This window comes from Vombatus ursinus, unplaced genomic scaffold, assembly GCF_900497805.2.
Source record: "Vombatus ursinus unplaced genomic scaffold, bare-nosed wombat genome assembly UNPS02006779.1, whole genome shotgun sequence".
Classification (NCBI taxonomy): Eukaryota; Metazoa; Chordata; class Mammalia; order Diprotodontia; family Vombatidae; genus Vombatus; species Vombatus ursinus.
In genome coordinates this window covers 6,934,571-6,956,590 of record NW_020946557.1, presented here as the reverse complement: position 1 = coordinate 6,956,590, position 22,020 = coordinate 6,934,571, and the positions used below count along the sequence as shown (strand labels likewise).

The window sequence follows — 22,020 nt, the reverse complement described above, 5'->3', positions numbered from 1 at the left end:
CTTCCTTGTATGTGAACAGTTTGATGGTTTAAAAGGGAAGAGAAAGAACTTATTTATTTTAAGCTGGATAATGTAAGTACAAAGAAACACAGTTTCAAGTACACAAAATGAGATGGAGGGCATTATGATTTCTCAAAACATTTATATAGAGCTGCTTTTATCACATCAGAGGGTAAAAGACAGACAGGCAAGTAGGGAGGGAAAGAGACAGAGAGAGACAGAGAGAAACAGAGACAGAGACAGAGAGAGAGATCATAAGATCCTATAATGTCTGAATTGTGATATTCAACAGATTGTTGATTTCTTAGGAGAATTTCATGACTCATGAGTCATTGAGGACCAGGGAGTTCTGATTTAAGCCACTGATAACAATCAGAGATAGGAGACTGAGACTGAAGAGGGAAGAATTATGAAACTGAGTATTGAAGAACCAGGGAATCAAAAGCAGCTCTGTCTAAGATTTTCATTAAGGAACTGCACCAGAAAGTCAGCAGATAGAAGGCTTCACCTACATAATTCTTCATTGGTGGAGAGAAACACAACCTCATTGGACAAGAGCTTCAGTTCCAGATACTGCATTTGACTATCACTTAAAGTTTAAGGGAGGTAAAGCATCTCAGACAAATGTTGCTATTTGCTGCCCCCATCTGGTTTGAAAACAAAAGGCAGAAAAATGAAAAATGTTTTTCATTCACTTTGCTGATGCTGACAATACAAGTGCACGATACAGAATCTTGGTGAATGAAGAACTAGTTAGGCTTGTTTGCCTTATGCCTTATGCCTTAAGCTGTTTGCTATGAACTCTGTTCAAACTGGACAATTCAGAATCCTGGTTGGGCTGGTATGTTTAGCCCACAAATAGCCAACCTGATGAGCAGTTCTTTGACTTAAGGGTTACTGCTATCAAAATTAAGAGGTAACACTTTCTCAACACATTCTTAAGGGTGATTATAAGTTGAAAGAGTTTGCAAATTCTGTATCAGGTCCAAATATAGAAGAAAGAGGTGAAGACCCACAGAAAAGCAGCTACCAGAGAAGTGGTTCCAAGTGAGCAGCTGTTCCCAAATGGACCGATGATATCAAAGTCTGAAGTTCTGAGCTGTGAGCACACGGGTTTTCCTCTTTTATAGGCTTCCCTAATGGGTTCCTGAGTGTACCTATTCTCTCCTACAGATACTCAGTGCATTGATGGGAGAGTATGGTCTAGATTTATGTATATAGTGTGATGTATTTTATTACTCATGCCATTGCTTAATATATGAGTGCCTGTGATGTTATAATTATTTCTTTTGCCTTATTGATATGTAAATTGTTATGTTTAAGACCTATAAGTGTCATCATTGTAAGTATGTGGAAGTAGAAATGCATCAGTGGGGGCTCAAGAGCTAAAATGGTATGTAAGGAAAGTACATTCCCCATTAATAGGGTTATTTGGACCCTAAGAAAATCTGAACCTAACCACAAGGTGATGGTCCTTCTCTGGGAACACAGACCTGCCATTGTGAGAGCAAGTTGGAGTAAGTAAGCCAACTCAGTGAATAAGTTGTTATCTCCACATCTAAGTAAAACTTGTGAGGTGCTACACTGTAGATGGTCACCCCACTTGGGTGTAACACATTTCTTTATCCAAGTCATTCATACACATGTTGAACTGCCCAAGTTCAGGGCAAAATAATCAGGGCATTTTACTAAAGACCTCCCTCCATGTTAATGTTGATCCATTAACACCACTATTTGAATCTGGTGATTCAATCAGCCCCTGAAATAAATTACCTGTTTCTTTTAGGAAACAATTATGAATGTTGGGGGGGAAGTAACATAAACTAAACCATTTATTGGAGTTATTTCTTTTTTGGTGAGGCAATTGGGGTTAAGTGACTTGCCCAGGGTCACACAGCTAGTGAGTGTTGTGTCCGAGGCCGGATTTGAATGCAGGTTCTCCTGACTCTAGGCCTGGTGCTCTATCTGCTGTGCCACCTAGCTGCTCTGGATTGGAGTTATTTCTAATTCTTCTCACTTGGGGAAAAGTAATTTGTGGGGACAAGAGGTTAACATACTACAGTAAATCATATAGTACCAGAAATGTACATTCCAAACCTTCATATCTGTATAAGCCTTATGGTTTTGAAATACATAGTCCAAGTGTTAAAATATGGTAGCATAAATGTAAGGGAAAATAACTACCTATAATACCTGGAACATTAATAATCAGGAGTTACCATAAATAATACTGTATGATAGTTGATGAGTAATATGTTTTGTTCACCTCAATATTTTTTCCTGTGGAATAAAACAAGAACATAATTGCTCTAGTTTATTTATATTACACAAATGTTATCATTATTTATAGAACACACAATAATCAAATCTTTAGCCCTTGAAACCTAATTAAGTTCAGGTAAAACAAGTAACAATTACAGTTCAAACACAAGTGGAAAAGGATATGATTAGTAAAGAGCTAAGTCAGTGGACCTTGTATCTATTTATTGTTTAAGAATGAAAAAGAGGGACAGCTAGGTGGTGCAGTGGATAAAGCACCAGTCCTGGAGTCACAAGGATCAGAATTCAAATCTGTCCTCAGACACTTACTAGCTGTGTGACCCTGGACAAGTCACTTAACCCCAACTGCCTCCAAAAAGAAAAAAAGCCACGAAAAAAGGAAGAAAACTGATGGACAGATTTTAGCACTACTAAAGGCACAGTATGAATTCTTTCCCTTTTGCCTCTTTTTTTATTTGTTTGAATAAGATTTAGTCTGCTACTTTTGAGGGCTCATCAGAATTGCAAATAGAAACTTTTGTGTTGGGGAAAATACCACAAACTATGCCCTCGCCTGGTGAGGGTGATGGGGTAGAGCAAAATGGGACTGAGGAAGACCTCACTCCAACCTTTCCATCTTATGTTTTCCTAGTTTATTTTTTTTCTTCCTAACTAGATGCTAAGTACCATTGTTTCTCTTCTGCTGAAGGAATACCAGTACTGTCAGTGCTCTCTAAATTTGGCACTGGGGGATCTTCTATGCAGCACTTATAGTTCTGCATCTCAGATCTGATCTATCATTCCTCTCGCTTGGTCCAATAATGTCACAAATCCACCCAGTGAGGAAACAGCTCAAAATTGACAGAGAGCAAGGGCCCCCAACTTGCCCAAGCTCTTAACAGAGATCATTGGCAAAAGTGCCCAGTCTATGCTTCTGCTCATGAACCCTCACGGCAGCTCAGTAGTTGGCTCCCATATTGAGACAAATGCAATCAGAATGGTGGACTTGGAGGTGGCTATGTATTAAAATATTTGGAGGTAAAGCTATATTATAATCAATAGTACCACAGATATGGATGGACTCAAAATAGTCACATCCAATTATGCTGCTCACATTTCTTTTATTCCCTCATATGTTTCATTTCAGAAGAACATGTTTTGGGATCTCTATATAGGATTAAAGAAGAGTTTTCTAAAAACAAGTTAGTTATTGACAAAGGAAGAATTAGTATTTTGCCCCAATGCAACCACAGAAAGTACATCAATAACACTTCAATTTATATAGTTAAAATGATCATTCACAACCGTACTGAACTTTAAGGTTAAAAAACTGCCTCTCTTATGACTACCACCCTGTGATGTTGTTCTTCATACCTGGTTCTCGAAGAGGACCGATGACATCATGAGGGTGATGTCTTGATTTCAAAGTGAATTGGATTTAAGTGAGGCAGAGCTGTGCAAAGTCATCAGCCCCACTCTTTCCTCCAGAGTCAGCTGAGTCCAGTGGCAAGACAAAATCAAGACATAAGTAGTATATCTAATGCATAGTCCTATAGCAAGGGCACAATATGAGAGTCAATCAGGAGACCCTACATTCTATTCCTAGCTCTACCACTAATTATATGTGACCATAGGCAAGTTTCTTCACCTCTCTGGGCTTAATTTTCTTCATCTTCAGAATCTAGCATGCTTTTCCTTATACCATGCTGCACTCATTAAAAATTTCTGGTATTGGGGCAGCTAGGTGGCGCAGTGGATAGAGCACCGGGCCTGGAGTCAGGAGGACCTGAGTTCAAATCTGGTCTCAGACCAACCAGACACTTGACATTTACCAGCTGTGTGACCTGGTCAAATCACTTAATCCCAATTGCCTTGCAAAAACAAACAAATAAAAAAAATTTCTGGTATCACATTGTGATAATGTATTAAATTGCTTTCTGTTTTGGTTTTTTTTTTGCATAGTTACTTGAAGCACTTAAGAATGTGACATTTACTGATGGAGAGAGTGAATTTCAATTTGATTCACAAGGGGACATTAACACTGGATATAATGTTCTGCTTTGGAAGGAAGTCAATGGACACATGACCATTATCAACATGGCAGAATATGATCTAGAAAAAGATGTTTTCATTTTTAAAGACAGAAAAACTGAAAAGGAATTCAAGAATCTAAAGGTATTTTAATGCTACCCTGCACCATAGCACCCATTAGATTGGATCCATGCCTAATAAGACTGAGTTTTAAACAACATTATGGTTTTAAACAACATTCCTTATTTAATGTTCATTCCCATTATGAAAATGCAACAGAAAAAGATGATATTTTCTTTAAAGAATAATAGTAATGATATTAGTAATAATTGATGTTGATATTACTCTTCAAGGTTTACAAAGTATTTTACCTCCATAAGTGAATAAAAGGAAAAGCATTTTTAAGCACTGTTTTATGTGGCAAGCACTATGCTAAGTGATGGAGAGAGAAATATAAAAGATAACCCCTTCTTTCAAGAAGCTTACCTTCTAATAGAGGGAAATAACATATATAGTTGGAGGGAAGAGGATTGGCCAGGAAGGGATTTTTTTTGTTTGGGAAGTTATCTGGATGAGTAAAACCATAAGAAAATTGATTAACATCCCTTCCCAGTAACAATAACAGTATTGATTTTCACTGCAGTTGCAGGGCTGGAAAGCAAAGAGGTTGTAGTAGGAGAGATACTTCCAATGCAGAGTCAGGCAAATGAAAAGAAGTTGCCTGGGGTGATGCAGGGCTTTGACTAAATAAAGGCTAAGTAAATATGGTTGGCCATGTGATACAATCACCCGTCATCTCATTCAAGCCCTAATAGCAACTCTGTGATATAGGTTCTACAGGTATCATTAGCCCTATTTTACGGACTCAGAAAGATTAAATAATTTGCCCATAGGCAAGGATTTAAAGCCAGTTTTCCTAGCTCCAAATCCAGCCCTCTTTCCACTATGCTATGTTAAAAAAAAAAAAAAAAGCAAATAAGCCATAATGTTGATATTGTATTTTTCTTGTCAAAACTTGCATTTCAGAAAAGGGTCAAGAGCTGCCACTGAAGAAGTATTTGATTCATTCATTCACCAAACATTTATTGTATTTAGCTCAAATTGCAGAGGTGTATTTAGATTTGCTCAAAGGAAAATAATTTTTAACTATTAGTTTTTCCCAAGTAGAACGGGATACCCCAGGGGCCTTCAAGGAATGAACAGATGACTGCTTGTCAGGTGTGTTCTAAAGTGGCTTCTTACTAAGGTTACTGATGCAGCTAGGTAGAGAAGAGAATAGAGCTCTGGACCCAGAGTCACAAAAACTTGAGTTCAAATCCAGTCTCAGACACTTTGCTATGTGACTCTGGGCAAATCATTTAGCTTCTCAACCTCTGAGACAATATAAAGCACTTGCAAAGCACTTTTGCTACCTTATGATACTATTTAAATACTAAATCTTATTATTAACTTATGAGTTGGACTAGATGGTCTGAGGTCCCTTGCAACTCAGAAGTTCTAAGACTCTGTTAAATAGCCTGTATCCTTCCAAGTGACTTGTCTTTATTATGGTTTTCTGATAATCATAGTAGCCATATCAAGTACATAGCCATTTTAAATGACTAAGAACCCACCAGGTAAACTAATCATATCTTTGTAAGCATTCCTTGACCCCTTTTCTTACTGTGTATAGCAGGATTCACCAATCTTTTCTAGATTTTCAATCTAATCTAGATTAAAGATAATCTATCTTTAATTCTCCTGAAATCTTAAATTCACTGGGTGGGTGAGAGGCAGGGATGAAATGTGAGTCATTGGCTATGTTAGGGTGGGGGAAATGTGCCTTGAGCAGCCTCATTGGAGGGAAGGGTCTAGTTGGTGGTAGCTACTTTGAGGAAGGAGTGTGGCAATATCTTCTCTCCCTACTGTAACCATTTTCTCCCATTCCCCACCCTCCTAAACATATCTTCAAACTATGAACAGGGATGAGGCAGTATCTATGAATTTTTGTTCCATGGCTTGTCATGGCCAAAGAATTTAACACCAAGTAGTCAGCCTAAAGGTAATGTCTCTCTATACTTAGCTAGGCCGGCCCTTGGAAAACAAACATCGTCTGTTGCTGGGGACATACTCAAAGTTTCTCCAACATGACAGAATCTTTCAGAGCTTACGCTCCGCTGGAATAGTCTTCAAGAACCTAGGGTCACTTCCACACTACGAGGAGGTATTAGAACAGGCTCTCTTCATGATCAACTCTTAATCTTCATCAACTAGTTGGGAAGCCAAAATTTCTGTCGATTTGCCAAAATGATCCTTCAAAGCAGTAAACAATCCAAATGCAACCAATACATGCTGAATAAACTAAACACAAAGATAAGAGTGGGAAGAGGGCCATCTTTATCACCTCAATGATTTTTTGCTCTGGTTAATAGAAAAATTATTTTCTGTTTCCTAAGCATACAATGCCTGGGATGGCACTTTAGATAACAGATGGGTAATCCTCAAATCAGATAACCTACACATAGATAATCCAGAGTTTATCATAAGTGTGCTCAAAGAACAAAAGAAATTATCAGTCAGCATAGAGGCACTCAACTAAGAAGTCATCCAAAATCTAGGCACATTTCTCCTAGAGTCAAGTCACTTTCTTCTCCACATAAAAACAGATGAGTGCATCAGGGGAATGGATTCAGACTTGAATTTGTTCTAGTCGTGTTGTGGTCTTAGCAATAAAAATCTCTAGATAGCCTTGAAAAAGTTGCATTTAACCTCTAAGCACTATTTTCAAGTTAAAAGGAGTATGCTGAGATTAATTTATCCTGTAGCAAGTATCATGAAGATTTACAGATTAGCATAAAGAAGATCTGACTTTAAACACTTTTAAAAAGACTTCAAAAATAAAATGTGGTATAATTGCAAAAGTTTAAGCATATCAATTGAGTGAGTATTAGAGCACTGAGTTAAATCTAATTATATTAAATTCAATAGGGATAAATTCTTACACTTGAATTTAAAAAAGGCAACTTGACACATACAGGATGGGGGATGTAAAGTTAGCAGTTTGTCTAAAAAATATATGGAAGTTTAAGTCAGGGGTAGCTAGGTGGTGCAGTGGATAGAGCACTGGCCCTGGAGTTAGGAGGACCTGAGTTCAAATCCAGCCTCAGACACATGATACTCACTAACTGTGTGACCCTGGGCAAGTCACTTAACCCTGATTGCCTTGCCAAAAAAGAAAAGAAAAGTTTAAGTGGAATAAAAGCTCAAGATGAGTCAGCAACATGATGTAGCAGTCAATGAAGTTAAGGTGATCCATCTTCCAAGAATATCCAGATTCAGAGATTTCTCTTTCTTTTCCTTCTTTTTCCTTTTTTCCTCTTCCTCCTCCTCCTTATTGGATTTATGACTTCATTGGTTTAGGGATATCCAGTATAGAGACCAACACAGATCAGCAACACAACTCTAATTCATAGTCTTTTAACACTTTCCTGAGACACTGTGTGGTCAAGTAACTTGTCCAAGGTCATATAGGTGGTATGAGTCAGAGGCAAGACTTAAACCCATGTCTTCCTGAATCCAAAGTTAGGCCTTTATCCTCTAGACCATTCCACCTCTCAGTGCCAGAGATAACAACATAAAAAATATGTCCAAAAAAATTCTATTTGTAATTCATTTTGTAATAGAATTGATTGGCAGCTAGGTAGCACAATGGATGGAGCACCAGGCCTGAAATCAGAAAGACCTGAGTTCAGATCCAGCCTCCAACACTGACTATCTGTGTGACCCTGGGTAAGCCACTTTGCCTCTGTTTGCCTCAGTTTCCTCAGGAGTAAAATACAGATAATAATAGCACCTACTTCTCAGTGTTGTTGTAAGGAACAAATGAGATAATAATCATACAGCCCTTAGCATAGTGCCTGGCATATAGAAAGTGCTACAAAAATGTTAGCTATCATAATCATTAATATGCTAACAATAATAACCTTGGTGTTTATGAAGTGTTTTCCTCCCAACTACTCTATAAGGTAAATTGTGAAAGTGTTTTTAGCTCCATTTTACAAATGAAGAAACTGAGGCTCACAGAGCTTAAACATCTTGGAACTGTGTGAGATGAGCCAACCTGTATCTGAGCTAGGACGTGAACCCACATCTTCAAACTCCAAAACCGGAGTGCTCAATATTCATAGTTAAATATTGTTTATGTCTTCAGGGTTTGGAACAAAATTTTAAAAATAACTCCACCTGGGGGCAGCTGGTGGATAGAGCACTGGCCCTGGATTCAGGAAGACCTGAGCTCAAATCAGACCTCAGACACTTGACATTTACTAGCTGTGTGACCCTGGGCAAGTCACTTCACCCCATTGCCTCGCAAAAAAATTAAAATTAAAATAACTCCAACTTAAGCCTAGAGTGGGATACTTTCACCATTTTAATCTTGACCATTTTCAAAACCTCACTGGATTTGTGTGTACTCTATCTTCAGAACCTTCTCCCCTCCCTTTACCCCAGAAAAAAAAAAAGAGTCTCTAGCACAGGGAGCTTTAACCTTTTTTGTATGTCATGGACTCCTCAGAATAGTTTTTAAATAATTGAATGAAATGCTAAATTTCAGTTAGAGGTTAATGAAAATGAAGATGTATTTTTTTTTTCCCCCTCCAAGTTCAGGTACCCTCTGAAATCTATCTACAGACCCTTAGGGTTAAGAATCCCTAATCTAGGGGGCAGCTAGGTGGCGCAGTGGATAGAGCACTGGCCCTGAAGTCAGGAGAACCTGAGTTCAAATCCGGCCTCAGACCAAACACTTGACATTTACTAGCTGTGTGACCCTGGGCAAGTCACTTAACCCCACTTGGCCTGAAAAAAAAAAGAAAGAGTCCCTGACCTAAAATAACCTGTAGGAGCTAGAAGGGCCTCAGAGACCATCCAATCCAACCGCCTCACTTTACAGATGTTGAAACCAAAGCCAAGGTCGGTTGACTAACTTGCCAAAGTCCACAGAGATAATTTGCACCAAAGGAAGGAATCCACGTCTGGTGGATTCATCTGGTGTTTCTCCCACTGCACCACATTGTAACTGGGTAGGAATGAGGAACGAGTCAGGCCTGCATCACACTTTCATTTCCACTACTGCCTATTTCTCTCCATTTGTTTTAGTCATTTTTCAGTCATGTCCAACTCTATGACCCCTTTTGGGGTTTTCTTGGCAAGGATACTGGAGTGGTTTGCCATTTCCTTCTCCAACTCATGTTATAGATGAAGAAACTGAGGCAAACAGGGTTAAGTGACTTGCCTAGGGTCACACAGCTAGTAAGTGTCTGAGGTCAAGTTTAAGCTCAGGTCTTCCCGACTCCAGGCCTGGCTCTACAGCCACTGCACCATCTAGCCACCCTTATTTTTCTGCCTATTTAAGGCCTTTTAAAACAGTTAACAGTTGAAAACTATCTTTACATGTAATTGGAAAAAATAAAATACTATTAAGAAAAATAGCTAACAATTATACAAATATGCACAGAAAGTTTAAAATATATGAAAAACTAGATACTTCCTTTAAAAAATATTCTCCATCTAATATTTTATTTGTTTTAGCTTTTTAACTTTGTTTGCAGTCTTCTAGGTGTCATGAAAATGATGCAAAAACACATCTAAATCTCCAGTAATCATAACCACATCCTAAGTTAAAACATTGAAAGTATTTTTTCCTCCTTTTTTTTCCTAGCAAATTCAATCTAAATGCTCCAAGGAATGTGGTCCTGGTCAAATGAAGAAAACCACCCAAAGCCAACATACATGCTGCTATGAATGTGTGAGCTGCCCTGAAAATCACTACAGCAATCAGACAGGTAAGAAAAATATGTCAGTTTTCCAAAAACTTCAACTTACACCGCTCCTTGCAAGTCTGACATTTTCTAATGTGTCCTTCCAGTTCTCCCAAAACCCCAGCTAGGTCCATTTTCCCTCAATCATAGCTTTCTTTGAGAATGACGTAAAGCTACATCCAGTTAAGGGTACAGACTGGAAAGAAATATAACCGCTGAGCAGGATGTAAAAGAGGTATAATAACACCACCTACTTCACAACATAGTCATGAAAATAACAAGATAAGATTTGTAAAGCACCTTGAGAACCTTAAAGCCTTATGTTTCAGCTAGCTATTATTATTGTTATTATCATTATTATTATTCCCTAGATCACACTGTCTCTCTAGCAATCCCTGAATGACAGGGCCGAGCAGAAGAGCACCCGGTCAGCACCTGGATGCAGCAGGCAGGTGTACGTAGGAGATCTTATCATTCTCACCAACCAAGAGTAAAAAATTAAGACATGAAAGAAGGAACTTTCAACAGGGACAAGGAGGCTGACTCCTGATAGCAGAGAGTTGCTAGTAACTTATTGTTTGTCATTCCAGAATGCAAATTAAAGGATTAGAGTGAGGTCAGCAGCCATCAGAGCCTTAAAAGGACAATTCACAATCTCAGAAGCTGAACCTAGGAGAGGAACTCAGCATTATCCTGCTGCCCATTGTGTCTTGTTTGTAATGGCAACCAAGCCCCAGAACTGAGACCTGGACTAGACATGGAGAGATAGTATGGCCCAGGCTACCCTTACTTTTAGGCAAGGGGGACATCAAAATCTTTCATTTTCTTTTTTCCTGAGAAGCTCGAGGACATCACAGCACCTCCCTCCCAGGGCTGTTGAGAGGGTCAAATGAGATAATATTGGTAGAGCTCTCACAAACCTTAAACCACTATAAAAATGCTATTATTATTTTTCTTATCATACCACTTTAAATAACATATCGCAATTGCTTTATGATCTCTTCCCTTTTTTTATAGTATGAAATTCCAACAGTTCTCATATTCCACCACTTCAATTCACTCTAATTCATTTCAATAAGCACTTAAGTGCTACTACTAAGTGCAAGACATGAAGAAGTATCCACCCAATGTCTAATGAGAAAAAATTCCAGGCCTAGAGACCTATCCTCTGCAGCAGAGGTATCAAACATGGGGTCTGGATCTTGGACCCATAATATTCCCTAGGGGAGCCTAAATCATATTAAAATGTCATTGGGAAATATTTAACAAAATAAATAAAAATACAATTATATAAAGATATATATCTTTAAAATTGACAAAATATTTTTATTTTATAACAAATATATATAACATATGACAAATATAATAAAATATTTTATAACGAAATAAAAATTAAAATTAACAAAATAAATAAAAATACAATTATATAAAGATAGATAGATTTTAAATCAAGTTCATATGCACCTATAGGGATTCTTACATACAAGTTAGTGGGTCCTGTCTCCATGCAAATTTGATACCATTGCTCTACAGCAATTCGCAGTATTTAGTAAGGTATAAGGGTAAGGTAAGTATCCACTAAGGCTCTACTTGGAAGCTTCCTTGTGGCATGGAGTTGACCCTGGGCTCTCCAAGGCCATGCCAGTGGAACATAAGTTCCTGAAAGTCCTATCAAAGTAGAAAGGCTTCAAGTACAGATGTGGTCTATGGACCTTACAGGTGTTATCAGGGTTGTCTAGCCACATTCAAAGACATTCATCACCAAGTTGACCACTGGGTAAAGAATTTTTCCAGCCACTGTATCACAAGAAGGCTGCCAACTGAGGGGTTATAGTCTGTACTGATGGAGGGAGTACCCACGCTGACAAAATTACAGATTTAAGAAGTAATGGGAGGGGAGGGAAAGACAAGAAGGAAAGAGGAAGCATTTTCCTTTTCTTTGTTAATGAGATTGGTTTTCTAGCTTTGGCAGAGATGGGAATAGAAATTATTTACATTAAATATCCTGTTGCCATAGTGGTATAAATACAGTGACTGGCATCCTGAAGTTTTCAGAGGGAACCCTATTTCCAGCACCTAACTGTTACAGAAGGAGTTATGAGACATTTCAGCATAACAGATAAAAGAGTCGGCCTCAGGGCCAAGAAGACTTGAGTTCAAATCTCACCTCTGACACACACTGACTATGACCCTCATTTAACCTTTCAGTGCTCTAAGTAGCTCTCAAAGACTATAAGTTTCAGAAAAAGTTCTGGCCTTCACTGGTAGAAAGAATATATTCACCTGAGAGATTCCTATACAATGAAATCATAGGTCCAGTCCTCTGTAGAATAGTCTAGCCAAGTGATGACCAACGTACTGCCATGCACTGTACATGCGCCTTCTGAGGCAGCCTGATATAATTCCTCTGGTTTCAAAACTACATAATAATTAATTATAATAGCTAGCATTTATTTAATATATTAAGGTTTACAAAGTGCATTACATGTTGTCTCCTTTTATCCCTGTGAGGTAGGTGTTATTTTTATTTCATTTTACAGATGAGAAAACCAAGGCAGGCAGAGGTTTAATAACTTGTCCAGTCACTTAATCATGCCAAATCAGTGTCTTAGGAAGGATCTGAACTCGGGCTTTCCTGAATTTAAGTCTAGCACTCTAACCACTGAGACATCTAGCTGCCTCCATACCTTTAATTATTATACATTCATAAGAAACTAGGCCCTCTGGAATATATTCCTTCCTTTCTTCCTGGAAAACTTTCTAGGTTCCTTCTTTTTATCTTCTTTCCTGGGTTTCAGGTACTCTTTTACCTTGAGTAGAAAAGTATGTGTTACACACACACACACACACACACACACACACACATACTTTGCCCCTAAATCCCAGCTAAATCTCCATCACCCCATCTCTGTATTTCCTTTCTTGTCCCTTCCCCCTCAGCTGACTCTTTCTCCTTCTCTCTGTAAGGCCACTGTATACTTTTATACATAGACCCTCTTGACCACTGTCTATGTCTGATAAATCACCTCTTTTTTTAGAGTCGGGACTGCCAAAATGATGCCTTCCAGTAACCTGGCCTGGCCTGGCCTACCAATGCCCGCTTGTAGGCTCCCAAGTCCAATGCTTTCTTCTCCTTTGTAGATATGGATCACTGCCTTTTATGCAACCGTAAGACCCACTGGGCCCCAGCGAATAGTACCAGGTGCTTTGAGAAGCAAGTTGAGTATCTCAATTGGAACGACTGGTTCGCCATTCTGCTCCTGACTCTCTCAGCACTGGGAATTGTCTGCACTCTTACAGTTGGAATAATATTTACTAGAAACCTGAACACCCCTGTGGTCAAATCATCCGGGGGCTTGATCATCTGCTATGTAATCCTCCTTTGTCACTTTTTTAGCTTTGTCAGCACCAGCTTTTTTGTGGGAGAGCCACGAGACTTCAAATGTAAAGCCAGGCAGACCTTCTTTGGTGTGAGCTTTGCCCTGTGCATCTCCTGCATCCTGACAAAGTCCCTAAAAATTCTGCTAGCCTTCAGCTTTGACCCCGGATTGCAAAAATGTCTGAAGAGCCTTTACAAGCCCATACCCATCATAGTGATTTGTACAGGGGTTCAAATGATCATCTGTACAATATGGCTTATATTTGCAGAGCCTTTTGTGGAGGAGAATTTCTCCATACCCCGAGTTATTATCTTAGAGTGTGATGAGGGCTCCATCATGGCCTTTGGTACCATGCTAGGCTACATAGCTATCCTGGCATTTGTTTGCTTTATATCTGCCTTTAAAGGCAGAAAGTTGCCAGCAAATTACAATGAGGCTAAGTTCATAACGTTTGGCATGCTCATTTACTTCATCGCATGGATAATATTTATCCCCATTTACGCCACAACTTTTGGCAAATACTTACCAGCTGTGGAGATCATTGTCATTTTAATATCTAACTATGGAATTCTGTGTTGCACGTTTTTTCCTAAATGTTACATCATTCTCTGTAAACAGGAGACCAATACAAAATCTGCCTTCCTTAAGACATTGTATATGTACTCTTCCCAAAGTGCAAGCAGCCTTAATGTGAATATTTCACTGGATTCCAGGCCTGATGAAGTCCCCCTTCCCAACCACAACTTCAATTGCAAGTCTCCAGTCACACTTGAGCAAGGCAAGGCCAGCCAATCACAGATGGCTGAACATGTACAATCTGCAAGGAAAAGAACTGCTAAAAATACAGCTGGAACACTCCCAAGAAAAAGAATGTCAAGCATATGAATGGAGAACTCCCCAGTGCATGAATGAATTACTTTCAGGAAGGAAGAATAGGACCCCTTGAGGTTAGGAGTCACAGTCTCCAAAGAATTCTTTCCCTGGGCCTTTCTGTATCAAAATCACCATCAAAGATAAATTAAACTCCCACTCTATTCGTAGCACTGAATCACTGTATTGTCCCAATATTTTCCTGGCCTCAAGGTTTGACTTACTCCTGGTGGAACTCCAAGATGGGCCTTCCCAGAATCTTCACTGTAGCTCTTTTTGGGACAGGTTGGTCAGTAGAACCATCCACTCCATAACAAAAGTAGCTAAAGGAGAAAGAAAATGCAAATTATTTACACTTGCCTAAAATAACATATAATTTTCATCTCTACCCATAAAATGGGGAAAGTGACTTTTTATTTTATTTTGTTTTGATTTGTTTGTTTGTTTTCAGACTGGGTCTTCCTATATTGTCCAGGCTAGAATTGCAGTAGCCATTCATGGTCCAATTCTACCACTGATTGTACAGAAAAGTCTTGACCTTCTCTGTTTCCCTTCCTTAGGCAAGCTGAAGGCCTCTGTTTCTCAGGGCTTACCAAAATGGTGCCAGACTTAGCATGGACACCTGATCAGCTTTGCTCTGTGCAGCTCAGAACTCCAGAGCTCGTGATCCACCAGAATGGGCCTCCCCCATAGCAGGGATTATGGCTGTGTCCCATCCCACTTGGCAGAGAACAACTTATATGAAAAATGACTTGTGTATTTATGCTTGTGACTTTCTATACTCTGTTGCAAAGCATTTTATGTTAATTTTTATGTGATGCAAACCAAAGGATGAACTTATAAAACGTTTCTTAGAGGTCTATAGGCTGTTGATTTTTATGGTTGTTCAGCAGAACTTGTAAAGAATGAGTTGAATGTTAATTACTTGTTGGGACAATTAAGAATTTAGTGTGTTAAAGGATACCAAGAAGGAATAACTCTGAGCCATATACTAAATGGGAAGTGTGATTGTTGACATACCATCTAACTGTATACAGTGTGTAATTTGGTGAAAGTAATACCCCTCCTTAAGAAACTTCAGTGACTCCCTGTTTCCTCTAGAATAAGGGTAAATTCCTTGCAACTCCTCCTGAAAACTCCTCAGCTTGACATTTAAAGCCTTTCAAAATCTGGCTTAAGTGTATCTATCATTCCAAGCTATCCCAAATTTCATGTTCCAGGCAAAATGGCCATTTTCTGTTTCTCTTTTTTTATCTTAAATTTTCTTTTTTTTCCATTCTGAATGTATTAATCATCAACAAACACAAACATTTCAATATATAAAGATGGATAAGAAAACAGATAGTAGTGGAGTAAGGAGGGTGGTGGGTGGTAGATGGTGCGGTGGGTGCGGGTGCCACGTCCTGCTCACAGGACCTGTACATTGGAAACAATGTCTGGAAGCTTCTACTTTGTAATTGTAGGCCATCATGATAATCCAGTTTTTGAAATGGACTTTTTCACCATCTGGAAAAGTGGAATCTAAGGATGATCATCGTCATCTGAACTAGTTCATAGCTCATGCAACCTTTGACCTAGAAGATGAAAATATGTGGCTGTCTAACAATATGTACCTGAAAACTGTGGCCAAATTCGATGAGTGGTTTGTTTTTGCTTTTGTTACTGCAAGCCGTATGAGATTTATTATGCTTCATGATGTAAGACAAGAAGATGGAATAAAGAACATCTTTAGTCATGTCTATGATTTATATATAAAGTTTGCAATGAATCCATTTTATGAACCAAATTCACCCATTCAATCAAGTGCACTTGATAGAAAAGTTCAATTTCTTGGGAAGAAACCCCTTCTAAGCCAAATACAGAAAACTTCTTAAATATGTGATGCCATGGTATGCATTGTGAATAAGAGCCAATCAAGTCTACTGTCTACTCTTGGGTTTCTAAGCTTCTGTAAATTAACCTTTTTTCTAGTTAGAAAGGCTATAGGGCACCTTTTGTTGTCATTTTTGCGGATGATCCAACCAAAATAACTTATACTTTTGAAAAATACCACATTTATGAAGAATGTTAGATAAAGTGCCCTGACAATTATTTTGGCTTTAAAAATTGTTTAGAAGATTCTACTTTGACTAGTCTAACATAATCTTAATTAAACTGTAAATTGGGCAAATGTCATATTGTTGATTTGGTTAACAGATCTTAAACTGAAATATAAAAATTGGCTCACAATAGGAAATAAAATTTACAGCATACACATGGATTTTTTATTTATAAATGTAGGCAATATTCATAGTGCTGAAGAAAAGATTTTTTTTGTTTGTCAAATTTTGTACTAAGTATTTATCTGAGAGCATCAAGTATCAAGCCTGGCAGTAATACCCACAAAACAGAAAACTTAGAGCATGAATAGAAGATTCTACCCATAAATGAAATGAAGTGGTTGTTGAGACTAAAAGTTAAGTCTGTAAACAGTACACCTTTGCATAATCTTTTATCATTATTATGGATTGGAATCTTGAGGATGTTTTCTTTCCTCAACAAGTGTAACAAGAATGATAACTGCATTTCCTCTTGAAAAATTAATTTCACACTTTTATACGAGTATTTGAGTTATTTGAATATTTTATCTTTCAAGAATAACCTGAATTAAATTGAATTTTGGCAGTTTGATAGTTAAGTATATAGAGTAGACTATAACTAGGAAAGTTGCCTGGGAGTTCTTGCATTGTACAAAGTATGAAATCTTATTCTATAAATTATGTGTTATATTTGTAAACAGATGACATGACCATAACCCAATAGTTCCTGGAAAAACTACAAATGTCTAGAAAAGTATTATTGAATGCAATATTATTAAAGGGAACTTTTAAGTAAAAAAAACTAGTATAACAAAGTGAACTGTTGCATGCAGGTTATTTTTTAAATAACCATATATATTACATATATATAGGAAATTAACAAGGTATTTACAAAATTCTATTTATAGCTTCAATACCTTTTTTGTTTTCTTCTGTACCTTAAAATTTTTGTAATATTTTATTGATGATCTTTTCACATCACTAACATTTCTGCTCCATAAAAGACTTTCCTTGTAACAAATATTATATGAGTATATGTATGAGTATATGAGGCAACAAGACAAAATTGTTTCAACCCACTTGCTGCTTCCTGAACTCATCCTTCCCTCTCCCACTCTCAGTCCTTTGTGCAAGCGTGGGATCCAAAATTGTCCATTCTGCAAGAAAAACCACTGAGGCAGAGCTTCAAGCCAATAGCATTTTATTAAAAGGTCCATGGCCTCCTCTAATAAAGAGGACCTTAGGTCTTTCTCATGATCTGAAATACCTCCTTTCCCCAGGGCCTTACTTTTATAGGATTTGGTACCCAAATACGTAAAAGAGGCATGGTAAAATACAGAATATCATTGGTTGACAGACCTTGCTCTTAAGGACCAAAATAATGTGACAGCAGGGGAGTCACAGATTGGTCTAAGCACTGGACACCTCTGCTGAGTAAGTGGTCATTAGATGGGCAAGGCAAGAGTCATTTCTGGTGACTAAGTGGTCATAAGATGGTCACCTCCTCATGTTGGGCAAGAAAGAGTGGTCCAAACGTACAAAATTAAATTGGAGGATTTTCCAAAGAATCGAGGCATCCCACCATGCTGGATTAGGATAGGGAATTTGAGCAAAACAGAATGGAGATATCTTTGTCAGCATTCTAGTTGTTGTACAAGTGAGCTTCATAACTGGTAAATAAGTGGCAAATGTTGGATTAAAGTTTGAGGCCTACTATAAGAATTTATCTTACCTAACTGTCCCTATATGATTTATGTAAAATAGCTAACTGATTAATACTGATTGGAATAGAGCAGGGGTCCAAATGAATCATTTCTCACATAGGTTTTTCCCTGTGATTCTAATGCGTTCCTTCCTCCCTCGACCTCTTACTATCTCTAGCCTTCCGTAAAGTTCAGTTCAGGTGTTAATACTCTCCTTCTCCTTCTCAAATTGACATGGATGTACTCATCTGTTTACTTGCTGTATCTCCCCCAATAGAATGTAAGCTCCTTGAGGTCAGAGCCTATTGTAAGTTTTTGTCATTGTATCCCCAATGCTTTAGTAAAAGTAGAAGCTTAATAAATGCTTGCTGGATTTGGATTGTATTAAATGGCTTTGTACTTTTCTATTACTTTCTCTGAAAAGCTAAAAAGTACTTTATATACATTAACTACACTAAATTGTATTGAGGGTAGAAATCACACACTACATAAATGTTATGCCTAGCATAGTGTTCTGCACAAAGTATGCACCAAGCAAATGTTTGTGGAATGAATGAATGAATCCACTAAGAAAATGTTTGTTGAATTTATTTAGAAAATATCTCACAGAAACAAATAGCATTGCTGTTTTCTGAATTTTACCTGAGGTAAATTTGCCCATTCTGACAGGCCAAATGACATAAGCCAAGAATAAACCCAGGTCTCTTATTTCTTAAATACATGGATTTTCATCCCAAGAGGGACACATGATCAAAAAGCACCAATGGAAAACCTGCATGTGAATTAAGGCCACATTGCCTATACAAATCTTTGAGAGGGAAATCTGTTCATTTTAGGAAAGAAGAAAAGAAGAAAGGAAGGAAACAAGGGAGGGAAGGAAAGAAGGAAAGACTAAGGGAAGGAGGGAGGAAAGAAAAATGAATGAACAAAGAAAGAAAGGGGGGGAGAAGAAAGGGAGGGAGGAAATGAACATTTATTAAATATCAACTCTGTGCCAGGCATTATTCTAAGCACTTTAGAAATATTATTTCATTTGCTCCTTAAATCAGCCTTGGGAGGTAGTTGCTATTATTATCTCCATTTTACAGATGTATCCTTCAAAATCTCTAATACAGATCCCTAAAGATTAATTGATCAATTATTATTATTATTGTCATTATCATTGTATTATTGTACACAAAATAAACATAGATCAACTGATTACATTGTCTCTTATCTCATTAAGGGCAGCTAGGTGGCATGGTGGATAAAGTGCTAGGCTTGCAGTCAAGGCAACTTGAGTTCAAATCTGGCCACCAACACTTATGAGCTCTTTGACCTCAGGCAAGTCATTTAACCTCTGTTTACGTCAGTTTACTCATCTATAAAATGGGAACAATAACACCTATTTCTCAGGGTTCTCGTGAGCTTCAAATTAGATGATTGTAAAGTGGTTAGCATACTGCAATGCACATAATAAATCTATATATATATGCTAGCTATTATCATTTTTTCTTCCTCCTCTCCTCTTTGCCCGAATTTGCAAGGATCAGTATCAATCCATACACGCATTTTCTACATAAGTAAGTTTTAATATCATACTATACAAGTTAGACAAATGTATATGCTTTAGCTATAAACATTTGGAATATATAACTTCTAATGGAATATATAGAATGTATTCCATTTAATTCAATATATAACTTTTTTTGTTTTTAAACTTGATACTTTACAGCTGTGTAATTTATCAACTCAACCTTGAGTGAATAAAAAGTTGTTGATGTTACTATCCTGTTTCTGATTTCCTTGTCCCTTATATCTGTGCTGACATGAAAACAGTTTCTATTACTGACAAAAGGCAAAACTGTGGGAAAGCTTCCAGGCCCTTGGATGTGGTCATACAAAACATCAACAAACAGCACTGTTATGTCAACGAGATAATAAAGTAAATATTGTACCATCAACGCCATTTGACAAATATTTGCTGAACACCTCTTCTTTGGGAGGCACAGGCCCAGCCTGGACCAGGGAAAGCTTGGCATTTTAATACTAGCAGCTGCACATCTTTCCACATCCAATTCAAAGTGGAAGAATTTTGCTTACTCTGAGAAATGAAATCACACTTATTTAACTTTCATAAGTCACATTTCCAAGAAGCACTGAATTTACACGATGCCCAAACAGGCTAATCCAGGGGTGGGGAACCTGCGGCCTCGAGGCCACATGTGGCCCTCTAGGTCCCCAAGGGTGACCTTTTGACTGAATCCAAACTTCACAGAACAAATCCCCTCAATAAAGGATTTGTTCTATAAAACTTGGACTATACCAACCTGTATTTTTTTAAATACTCTCTCTTTAAGGGAAGAAGTTTTCATTTTTTCTTGAGTTGTCCTTTTTGATGTGGACTGATGTTAGACAAAGCAAACCCACTTTTCAGAGATATGAACCAACCCTTACTTGTACTGACTATGCCATTATCTGATTTCTTTACTATAAGTTTGATTAATAGTATCAGAAAGCCTTGAAGTTCAGCCTGAATAGCCTTCACACCCAAAGCAAGCACATAGCAATGAATTTATCATAGCTTTCCTAAATACAAGTATTTTCATTCCAGCCACAAGGCCAACATTATGCCTGTTAACAGTGGTTTGCAACTGTTACTAAAGCATGGCTTTTTCCTTTGATCAGTAATTTTAAAGTACTAATTCTAAGGCACCATGGTAAAGCAGTAGTAGTTCCTATTTAATGGTACACAATCCCCTAGGAAGTTCACAATGATGGTCCAAGGAGAGCATTTAATGGCACTTTCAGTAGTCAGTAACTGCCCAATTATGTTACAAATGTAATTTTCCTCCATGACAATAAGCATGAGCATGTTTGAAGCATTGTAGGTTTCTTTTTCTGCAGTGACTCAAAACCACTATAATACTAGCTAATATTTATGTAGTACCTACTATGTGCCAGGCACTGTGCTAAGCTCTTTACAATTACTATCTCATTTGATCCTCAGAATAGCCTTGGAAGGTAGGTGCTATTATTACTCCCATTTTACAAATGAGGAAATTGAGGCAAACAGAGGTTAAGTGATTTGTCCAGAGCCACACAGTAAGTGTCTGAGGTCAGATTTGAACTTAGGTCTTCCTAACTCCAGATTCAGCACTCCATCCACTGTGCCACAATTTTCATGTTTATGCAGTGTTTAGATCAAATTACGACTGCTTTTGACTATGCACGTTTTCTTATAGTTTCTCAACCTGCCATCAAATGGTATCTAAGCTGTGACAAAAGTTCAACATTCAAAGTGCAAATCAATTCCCAACAGATGACCATATGCGTGCAAGTGCCCTCAGTTGTATTTTGTACACTGCATCAGAGCAGCTCCCTCGTTCCTCTCTGTTATTCTGTAATCATACATCATCAGCTTACAATTACATGATCAAGATAGCTTGCATTCTTGCAGTGCAAATGTCAGGCTGTCTGAAAACCATGATTACTGGGCATGTGCACTGTAAGTCATCTTAAAAACATCATGGACCATTACAAATGTTCTGCAGAAACAAACCTTATACTGCCTCTCCTTCCAGTTTTAATGCTGTTGTTTTGGTTTTGTTTTGTTTTGGATTTTTTTACAAGGCAATTGGGGTTAAGTGACTTGCCCAGGGTCACACAGCTAGTAACTGTCATGTGTCTGAGGTCAGATTTGAACTCAGGTCCTCCTAACTCTAAAACCAGAGCTCTATCTATGTGCCACCTAGCTGCCCTTTAATGCATTTTTCTGATTTAAACTTACCCTCTGCTTATGTTACCATTCTTCCCTCTGGCACATTTTCAAATGAGCTGGTCAGCAATACTGGTCAACTGTTCGGTTACAGTATCTGTGAGAGTATAACCAGAGTGGCAATGGGAGAAGAGAAGGAAGTCACAT

General features: G+C 37.9%; 1 protein-coding gene and 1 pseudogene across 1 annotated transcript in view; both read left to right on the top strand.

Moving 5' to 3' along the window:
* GPRC6A (G protein-coupled receptor class C group 6 member A) overlaps positions 1 to 14,350 on the top strand; it is a 30,736-nt gene extending 16,386 nt beyond the window's left edge. Inside the window, exons 4-6 of the mRNA XM_027848533.1 lie at positions 4,222 to 4,434; positions 9,986 to 10,109; positions 13,227 to 14,350. Of these exons, the coding sequence (XP_027704334.1) occupies positions 4,222 to 4,434; positions 9,986 to 10,109; positions 13,227 to 14,350 (1,461 nt within the window). The remainder of the gene's footprint in view (positions 1 to 4,221; positions 4,435 to 9,985; positions 10,110 to 13,226) is intronic.
* A 1,417-nt stretch (positions 14,351 to 15,767) lies between these two features.
* LOC114033128 lies at positions 15,768 to 16,209 on the top strand (annotated as a pseudogene).
* Positions 16,210 to 22,020: the final 5,811 nt, after the last annotated feature.